Here is a 10,512-nt window from a genome sequence, read left to right on the forward strand (position 1 = left end):
ATGGATGATAGTAACTTTAAGTTATTTAATTATTTCAAATAAAAATCATAAATTATGATTACTAAAATGACATGGTCCATAATTAGATGTCAGTAAGTTTTACAGTAGTCCTGCTGGGTTAAGGTTTTCTTCATGCTCCTGTTTTCATTTCCTAGACCACAGTTAGTAGCCTTCATCAAGAGCACTGAAAGTCTATTATGCACAATGCTGAAAAAGTGCTAAGTTGCACAAAAGGATCATCTCACACAAATTAAAAATAGAGCCTCCTTTAGAGATTCAGGGTGACTTACAAAAGAGGAAACTGAGTCTGAAAGAAGGGAAATGGTTCAAGGACTTGTCTGGGAGACAGCAATGGCCAGAAGTCAGGCCCATTTGGACCTAAAACAGGTTTCCTAAAGGGAACACAGGGTTTACCACTGACATGCAGTAAAAACACCAGCTCAAAGAAATTGCCCTTCAATAAGTAGCCCTCATTGTAAGAGAGAAAATGAAAGCACCCCACACCAAACAGTTTGACAGGGCCACCCAGAACAGGAGTGGCTTAACTAGAAATAGAAAGCAGATCCTGCCAGCATCCAGTAGATTAAACAGATTAGTAAGGCTTGTCCTAGCTTCAGCAAATATTTCAGCTGAAATCAAGCATGCAGTCAGGTACTAAAGGACAATTACAAGCCTTTGCTATCAGATCAAAAGCAATAGCGGCTGCTATACCATCCACTTTCAACTTCATTTGTGCGCTCTGCAACAGCATCCTTGTGCTGTGTCTCTATTATTCCTGTAGGATCTAATAAAAGAAATAAGGACTGTCAAAGGAATTGGGAATTAAAGGATTGCCATTACTCTCTCTTCGAAAGGACTAGAGGCCAACCAAGCCTGTTTTCTGTGCTGCAGCAGATTGGTAAAAGCCATGCAAGCTAACAATAAAGCAGATCATGTGTGGAGGAAAAAGGGAATAATAGGGAAGGTGCATGCAAAACACACTGTGGGAGGTGGAAGAAAGGACCAGTCTCCATGCATCCAATTCCAAGGCAGACTGCATTGGCCTTTCACTTAAACCAAACCCAGTTCTATCTTTTGGGATCTTGGCCCCAAATAAGAAATGCCAACAACAGTTTAAAATAGGCAGAATTCCATCTCTACTCTATTCAGGCAGGTTGTGGGAGTTCTGGCTTCCCCAGTCATTGGATTAAGACTAATAATAAGACTAAAGCAAAGGGATTCACTTTCCTGCCTACTGAGGCAGGTTCTTCTTCTGGAAAAGAACCGGCAGACAATGACTGGGTATCACAGCACCCTCACCATCATGCCTAGTACACTTGTGGCCATCCTGTGGGAAAACATCTGGAGAATTCATCGAGCCAAGCTATATGGCTTCTCACCAGAACAGGGCCACCACCTAGTGGTTAAAGAACAGAGCTGCATTTGCAAATAATTACACTTACTGGAAAGGTAGAAAGGAACCTGGCGAGGTGGTAACAAAGACAGATCTATTGCCCAACCAACCCTTAGACATGTTTTCCAACATTACCTCTAAGATCAACAGTGGAATGAGAGTGTTATTATAAATCAGCTAAATTGTCACACACCAACATTCAGCTCTGGAAAGCATGAAGGTATAACCAGAAAATGTGAACACTAGATTAAAATTATTTTCTCACCTAACCACGTAAATGTCCTTTTCTCCTCTAAATAGCATTCTGACTTCAATTTTCAGCTGCGCCGCAGGACCTGTTTGTTCTGAAACGTCACCTGGGTGCCTCTCTGCACACCTGGACCCATCTGCACGTTAGTGAAGTCACCAGGACTCCAGTACCACACAGCCGCAGCCCCAGTCCGTCCAGACCTGCTGCTGAGTGCACACAAGTCACTACAGCCAATGGCCAACAAGGCTTCAACACATCAATGTAAACATACAGACCTCAGCAACATGAAAAATAGTTGGTCATACCTTTTGTAAACTTCATATAATGGACCCGGTTTTTGGAAATTTTGGACTTTTCCTCAAGGCTGAAAGACTTCTTTTCCTTGTGGTCGGAAGAGTCTTTTTAAAAGAGGAAAAACATTGCATTAAACCATGTAATATTAAACCATGTAATGCATGTAATCCATTCTCACTTATTCTGTTACAACAAAATGTCTTTAGATCTAAGACTTTTAGGAGCCCATTATTTAATAAACTCTCATCAAATGCCTAGAATTTTAAAACTGTATCATGAATCATGCGAGGTCACATTCCAGACATAAAATCTTTGGGGAAATGAAAACATCCTCAACATGAATATACATTACTGGCCTTATTCATAACAGAAAAGTATGAATGTAACCCAAGTGCACTTCAGTGGGTGGGTAACTGGCTGGGCCCACTCTGACAGTATTATCTAGTTCTCGGCAATGAAGAGGACTGAGTAGCTGACAGACACCACACCTAGAAGGACATCAATGCATTTATCTGCTTAGTGAAAAAGAGTACATCCTCTACAGCTTCATTTATAATAGGGATGTGACACAAACATGGAGATGGAGAACAGATTCGTTTCCAAGAGACAGGAATGGCAGTGTGTTTCAAAGAATCACAGGGGTGGATGGTGGGCACAGGCTTCCTGATGACTAGTGTGGCAGTGTACCTGTCATGTATTTACTGATCACTGAAACCTCTTTTGAAAAATGCCCATTATAGACTTGGGACTCAGGGCATGGTCCAACCACTTGAGAGACTGAGGTGGAAAGATAACATATACCCAGCAGTTCAAAGTGTAGAAGCTGATTACACTTGAGCAATGTGAACCACTTACAAGCTGAAACAAACTTCACTGGGAAGAATCAACATAGAACAGGCTGGCTATTGTACATAGTCCCATTTGGTATTTCCCACTTGTATTTTTAAAATATCTTTTCAGTCATACTTCTGCATTCCTGTAAAGATAACTTTATTATGTGAGATATGAGCTAGATGGATCTATCTTGCCATTCTCTTTTTGTTGTTGTTGTTGTTGTTTTGATTTGTTTTAATCAGTTGTGGGACTTGAAATCAGAGCCTAGGAGCTGTCCCTGTGATTCTCTGTGCTCAAAGCTAGCCCTCTACCACTTTAAGCCACCATGCCACTTCCAATTTTTGAAAAGTTAAGAGATAAAAGTCTCATGGGGACTTTTCTGCCTGGGCTGGCTTCAAACCGTGATCCTCATATCTCAGCCTCCTGAGTAGCTAAGAATACCCACATAGCTTATCTTGCCATTCTTAAACTCTGAAGTGTGGGGGGTGGAGGATATACTTGTAGACAGCTAAAGCTTCATTCAATAAATGCACCATTAAAATGTAAACAGAACAGAATATTTGTAATTCTTTCACTCAATTGACTTCCGGATAGATAACACTTGAAAGCAGAAATCTGATAGAAAGGTTTTATACGTTGAGAGGTTTTTCTCCCCTGTAAATCCAAGGACTCATGGTGTTAATGTTTCCTACCTGCTGTCTCCTGTCCATGGTGAGAGCTCAGTTCAGCCAGAAGCTGGTTAAAGTCATCCTGATTTGCAATCCAGTTGTCCTGGAAACACCAGACAGTGAATGAGGTGCAAGTCTGCTACTTTCCCACTGATCAAGGTAAGATGTACTTAAAATTGAGGAATCTGGCAGTTAATATGAAATTTCAGGTGTCTCATTAAAATATTATTTGATAAACTTAAATGAAGCCAAGAAATACAAACTTGAAATGTCATTTATGCAGGTTAATTACAAAAGGGGGGACATGGGTATAGCTCACGGATAGAGTACTTTGCTGGTATATGACTAAAAGGCCTCAGGTTTGGTCTCCAGCACTGAAAAAAAATTTTTTTTCAAGTGGGGCTTCTTGGAAGTCCTGACCTTGACTTCATATGTGGATCACAGGAAATTTGTGCACTAAATATTAAAATAAAGCAAAATAAAACGACTTTTTCTCAGTAGGAGAAACTAGGTAGTGCAAAAGACAAACGCAGCAAGAACAGCTCTCCTCCTTATTCAGCTGAACTTGAAATACTTTGCCTAATTCTGACGATATGCTTAAATTCTACATAACTCTGGAGAAAAAAGGAGAACCCCAAGATCCCTGAATTCCTGAGTCCCCACTGGTTAGCAGGTAGTTAATGAAAGGCTGACCCTCTCCTAACAATGTAACTAGAGCAGAACTTCACATCTGCCCTTTCCTTAAGCACCCCGACCTAGGAACGCTTAATTGAGATGCACTGAATAGGTTTCCTGGATACTGCTTCTTCTAAGAAACTGTTATCCATCTCTAAAGCCGCTTTCAAAATCACTATTTATCAACTCTTAGTGACTGAAAATTTAAGTTAGTCCAGAAATTCTAGTCAAAATCAACTAAACTAATCAAAGTTATTCAGTTTACATAAAGGAATTCTTCCAATGTTCTACTAGATTCTACTGGCTACAAAAATTTAGGAACAAATTATCAGTTTACTGTGTCAGAAGAAATAATGATATAAAATGGTTTAATAGAGGCATTAACTTTTTCTTTGATTGGTTTCTGGTTTTAGTGGCTTCTGGGGACAGAGGCAATGCTGGAGACGAAATCCAGGTCCTTGAACATTCAACTACTCAGGAACATTCCCTGCTAGTGGGCCATTAATTTTTTAAATACAAATTAACAAATTCAAGTAACATAAATCAGTAGTTATAAACAAGAGAAAAGAACATTACTTTAAGTATTGTCTTAGTTTTTTGTTGGAGGTTTAAACTCATAGCCTCACACTCAGTTTTACTTGCTCAGCTGGCATTCTACAACCTGAGTCACACCTCCAAACCAGTTTTTTGCTAGTTATTTTTTTTTTAATTTAATTTAATTTTATTTGAGAACATACTGTACAGAGGGGCTACAATTACATGGGCAGGATAATGCATACATTTCTTACCAAGCATTGCAGCCTCCTCCTTTGTTTACCCTTCTAGTTATTTTGAAAACAGAATCGACATCATGGGTTTTTCTATCCAGGTTGGAATCTCAGTCTGAGTTGCTAGGATTATAGACATAAGCCACTCATACCAGCTTGAGGTACTTCCTTGCAATACTTTTTATTTTTTTTTTAATTTTTTAATTTTAATTTTTATTTTTTGTGAACACACTGTACAGAGGGGTTACAATTACATGGGCAGGTTAATGCATACATTTCTTAGCAAGCATTGCAGCCTCCTCCTTTGTTTACCCTTCATTTGCAATACTTTTTAAAACTAAATGCCACCAACTTCTAATAATATAAACTTCTATTAGAATACAGGGAGAGATTTTCCTTTTTGCCTTGAAATGAACATGTTTATAAAAACGTTTTACAAAGCTTAGCAACAACAGTTTAGATCTCTTAGGCATAAGCAAGTAAAGGACCCCACCAGGACCGCAGGCAAGGCAAGGGGTGGCATGTTTCGGGGAGCAGCCAAGGTTGCAACTGTCCAATCTATTTGACTGCATTAGAAGCTTGACATTTACAAGACCAACATCAATTATGGAAAGAGAACACTCAGATCATACACCATTGCTCACTTCATTATTGTTTGTGGCTCCAAGTCCCAGATGGTTATTTTTAACTTGAACTTTAATATGGTCTGTGGCTCCTTGCTCCTGGGCCCCCAAACCCTGTGGATATTAAACACAGAATCAGAACTTTTATCAGGAATAAAAAGATGCCTCCCCATTACTGTTTATTTACTAAACATCTAGGGTAAGGTATTATCCTTGCCTTCAAAGAGGACACAATCCAGCAGATTCTTAGAATGTCTGTAGAAACAGAATATATTCTGTAATTATTAAACCTAAGAACAAATCAAAGGCCCAGGCAGACACTATGGAGAATGCACCTCTTGCTGATGCTGAAGCAATGCTGTTGCAAAATGAATGGAAGCCCATGTAGGTATTCTGAGCACTTGGCTCTCTCCTTTACTTAATGATACAGCACGACACCAAGACAGTACTTTAAGTTCTCTGCAGCAATTAAGACCACTCATAAAGTTCCAGGTAAAGAGAACAGCAAGTGCGAGCAGTGAAGATGGGAAAGGACTTGGCTACTAGAGGACGTGGAAGACACAAAGGGGGCCTTAAAGGGAACACAGAAAATAAGAGAATAAGAGGAAATAAGAAATTTAGATTTTAAAAATCCTTGGAAACCACTGGAATCTAAAGCAAAGAAAAAACATGATCTAATTCCCTTCTGCTTTGAAAGGTCATTCTAGTTGTATGACAAAATAGACCAGAGGAGGAAAAGAAGGCAGGGAAGGAAGAATGGGAGTTGCAGGCAAGGACAGTGGCAGGACAAGGGCAGTGGTCTAGAAAGACAGGAATAGTGACTGGGAGGCAGAAACAGAGAGGCTGAGGAGACTAGCATGAGTCCAAGGTGTCTAGTTAGAATATGTAGGTAGATGGTATTATTTCTAAGACTTGGGAAAAGCTAGAAAGGAAGATATGAAAGCAATGTTCACAAAGTAGAAAAGCCAGGAAGGCTAATCAACGTATATATCTGGAGCTTAGAGGGCAGAACTAGAGTAGAAATGGGCAAAGGTTTCCAGACGTAACAGAATCTAAAGCAACTCACAATAACAAGCACAGTATACAAGAGTCTGGGAATGGACCCCAAGAACCTCCAAAGCTCAAAAGTCTGGAGGAGGAAGAGACAGCAAATAATTTAGGAGACAATGCTGAGGTCAAAGAGAAAGAGCTAATGGCAGGGAAGTCAAAACATAGAATTTCAAGGACAGAGTAGTCAACTACCTCCAATGTTAAAGGGCTGTACAATGTGAACCATAAGAACTAGAGTCTTTTAACCAGAAAGTGAAGATAGGATTGTAGCCCTACTGGTACAGTAGGGCTACAGTAGAATGCAAAAGAATGGGGAAAATACATGCAGTCTGGTGACACGGAAACAAATGTGACTCTCAGCAATGTTAAACTCTGATGACTACATATGATTCCATGTTTAAGTGATTACACAGCAATGTGTAAGAAAGTCATTAATCATAGAAGTTTAAAGGATGAGCCAAAAGAGCTGGCATTTATGGTTAATTCTAATTTTCTCACCATCTAGCCACTACAATTTATTTCTTCAAACTCAGCTACTGATCTAAAAACATCAATTTCTCCCAGAGTCTTAAGACAACTTCTCTCAATTCAAACTCTACTGACAAGGCAGAGGATTTTTTGGATTTTTTTCTAAAATACCTTTCCTTTAGACCAGCCCATCTTCTCTAGCATTCTCTGGCCAAACTTAGAGTCATCATTACTCCAGGCAGTGTTTCTTGGATCCACAGCCCATTTCTGCTTCCTCCGACCTATAAATAAAAAAGTACTTCATCAGGAATTTATCTTTCAAGCCTGGGTAATGTATACATACCTGCAATGATATATCCAGGGGACTAACAGGTAGGGCCATTTCTCCTTTTATCAATAACTACATACTCTTAACATAGAAATTGACCTTAAAGATTAAAATGAAAATGTCTCCTCTAAAGTGACAAAATACTCAATATACCATCCACTGGGCCTTCTACATTTCACTACGGGCAGCAACCACATACACTTGTCCATGCCAGCAGCAGCATCACTGTGCAGTCACCACAACTCTCATTATCTTGCATTATGTGCCAAATGTTGTATATTAGATTCCACTTTCACAGAAGCCCAATGAAAGCAGATGTTCTTATCTCTACCTAGCCTATAAGAAAACTTCAGGCTTAAAGAACTCTGCCTAATATCCCCAAATCCATACCCTTTATAGAAACCAAGGTCTTTCTAACTTCGAAGCTTAAATTCCTCTTCTGTACTCTGTAACAGTCATTATGATCTTAGGGAGAGTCAACTGTGTCTCACTTCATGATCTACAGATATGGCACCATCCCTATTCTCAAAATGTCCTACATGCTATGTTCTAGTAGCTGAACTTCACAATAGAGTAAATGTTTCTCTTCTGGTACTTCATTAACATTCTACTGCACTGGGGCTATTTATATTTGTCTTTTATGTTTCCTATGGTTCCATAATCTCCTTAAGTGTCATATTCATCCCTTACTTACACATGGCCCATTTGCCCAGAGCCAAGCACTCAATAAAAATGTTCATGAAGGTATGAGTGAGAAAAAAAGAGGGAGGAAAACGAAAGGAGGAAAAAGAGAGAAGAAATATAACTGAATTAAAAGAACTGCTTCAAGTCTCTCGAAGTATTTTTCTAAGCCAGGTATGGTAGTATATTCCTGTAATTCATGCACTCAGAGGCTGAGGCAGGAGAATCTCCTGGAGTTTGAGGCCAGCTTTGGCTATATAGCAAGCCTCTATCTCAAAAAATAAAAAAAGATTATCTAAATGTACTTAAATGTATAGAAATAACTGGCCATTAGGACGCCAAGCTTATCACTACAGTTTTAATAAAACTATCACAAAGAGTGAATCCAAGTTTATAGAACAAGAATATGGATCTAGCACATGTCTTGGCTATAATGTCATGGGCTGAAACCACCAGCTAAGATAAATTCTTCCTCCTTTAAGTTATCTTAACTACACTTCCTGTAAGTAATCTGTCACAGCAATGGAAAGCTACACACCTGTCCTGGGTTGCTTTTCCTATGTCCTATTCTGGGCTCAAATTTCAGCCTAGCCAATTACCCTTGCCAAGAAGAGCTCTCAGCAACCTGACTGTTACCCTTTCAAAGACTTGCTGACAAGCTGGCCTTAGGCTGAGAACTTGCATTTCAGGAGAGTTCTCACCATTCTCAGAACTGGGATGAGTAGCTCATTGTGTCTGTTCATACAAACAATATGCTCTATGCTGCTGATGTGAACACTTGCTTTCCCTGCATCTCCCTTGTTGAAGGGATTATGAATGTCACATCCAACCCCCACCATGGGAGGCCAGTGGCATGGTCTTTGCCTCAGTGTCTTTTAGCAAGATAACAACAGTTGCACGCATCTTCATTTTTCAATCCCTCTAATGCATGACATCCTGTGCCTTATGACAGGACTAATCTTACTCCAACTGGGACACAACTGTCCCAAAAGCAACAGAAAATATGTTGCTCTTGGACACAAAAAATGTAAAGACACAGAAATAATATTTCCTTGCACAATGACTGGGAGCAAATGATTTTTCTCTGGCCTTTAAGTTCTGCCTCGGTGAAACTGGGATGATGCCTGATCCATTTCATTGTGAGTTTCATCTAGGCCTGGATGGTCCTCCACAGAAAAAGGGTGCTGTTAACATTTATCCTGCAGAATCCTAGAGCAGTCCTTGCTGATCTGTTAAAAATGCGATTTTTATTTACTGATCCTACACAACTTGCAAAGTAAACGGCCAACTCTATTACCGGGTCACCCCTGCCATCTGGTGGCAGGCAACTTTACCTCTGGGTCTCATTCATAAGTAAAACCACCTCCCCAGGAAGAATGAATAAGGACAGTAGATGTCAAAGGCAGACAGGCGTTGGAGGGGTCGTCGTGGCCAACGGCCTAGTAAGGGAAGGACTCCAACTGAGTTCCTTCTAGACTCGTTCAGCCGCGCCGGCCCCCCACCAAGGCTAACTTCCTGGGTTTGCTGCTCCTCATCTTTTCCTTTTTCTCTCTGGGTCCCGTGTATCCTCCACCATAGGATCCGGCGGCCTGAAGCGATCCCTCCGGCCTCTTCCGAACGTGAGGAAGCCGCGAGCCGGGGAGGGTCCGAGAGTAAGGCCGCGCCTCGAGGCGCCCGCTCTCACCCCGGACCGCGGCTAACACCGGTGGGAGGCCGCCGCGCGCCCGCCGTCGCCGCGGCCCCGAAGCGCCAGCCCAGCCAGCCCCACGGAGCGCCGGCGGCCCGCGTCACCCGGCACCTTCCCCTTCACGCCCGGCTCCGGCCTCCGCCTCCGACACTCACGCTCAGCCAGCATGGACATGGTGGGGACGCTGGGGCGCTCGCACCTCGCGAGGCGGCCGGGCAGGAAGAGCCTGGAAAGGCCCGGCGCGCGCTTGGGGCGCCAGCTAAAGACGTCAGCAGCGCGCGACGGGATGCTGCCCACGTGCGAGCGGAGGCGGGGCCAACAGAAGAGGCGGCGCCTCTAGGCTGGGCGGAAGGAGACGTCTCCAGTCATTGGTTTGCGCGCGTGGCGCTCGGGGCGTGGCCTCCCCTCTCCTGGCCCTCAAGGAGTCCGTGGGCCCGCGGGAGGGCGTCCCTAGCGTCGTTCGGGCAATGTGGACGGTGTGGACAACGAAGGAAAGACTGTGCTCTCTTTTCTTCATGCTCTACCAGTTCCCTCTGCAAGGGAGGGAGGGAAGGAAGGAGAGAGAAAGGGCCCTGAGGAGGAAACGTGTGCATTCGCACTCACAGCTCACAGAGCGGCAGGAGCAGGTTGGCACCGCGAGTGGGAAGGTCTTACCTCCGCGCTCGTCTCCCGGGAGTGAGGGCCTTGGGACGCCAGCCGGCTCCACGCATCCACTCCAGCCCCGAGGCCTTCTCCAGACCCTGTGCACTTGCTGCCTGCCACACCTGGCGTTCACTGCGTGCTTCCTGTGTCAC

The 10,512-nt window shown here is 42.6% G+C and overlaps 1 protein-coding gene across 4 annotated transcripts in view; it reads right to left on the bottom strand.

Moving 5' to 3' along the window:
- The window catches only part of Pinx1 (PIN2 (TERF1) interacting telomerase inhibitor 1), a 56,749-nt gene extending 46,784 nt beyond the window's left edge, over window positions 1-9,965 (bottom strand). For 2 of the 4 annotated variants that reach the window (XM_070016785.1, XM_070016787.1), the window contains exons 1-5: window positions 9,874-9,965; window positions 7,194-7,303; window positions 5,526-5,618; window positions 3,464-3,542; window positions 1,949-2,041 (exon numbers count right to left, since the gene is read on the bottom strand). In XM_070016785.1, coding sequence (XP_069872886.1) covers window positions 1,949-2,041; window positions 3,464-3,542; window positions 5,526-5,618; window positions 7,194-7,303; window positions 9,874-9,892 — 394 coding nt within the window. In that variant the 5' untranslated portion in view covers window positions 9,893-9,965. Of the gene's footprint in view, window positions 1-1,948; window positions 2,042-3,463; window positions 3,543-5,525; window positions 5,619-7,193; window positions 7,304-9,365; window positions 9,449-9,543; window positions 9,644-9,873 lie in introns of those variants that run through there. The other 2 variants (XM_070016789.1, XM_070016786.1) reach the window with 2 other exon arrangements.
- Between the last annotated feature and the right edge of the window lie 547 nt (window positions 9,966-10,512).

Source organism: Dipodomys merriami, unplaced genomic scaffold, assembly GCF_024711535.1.
Source record: "Dipodomys merriami isolate MVZ:Mamm:240054 unplaced genomic scaffold, mDipMer1.0.p SCAF_12, whole genome shotgun sequence".
Lineage (NCBI taxonomy): Eukaryota > Metazoa > Chordata > Mammalia > Rodentia > Heteromyidae > Dipodomys > Dipodomys merriami.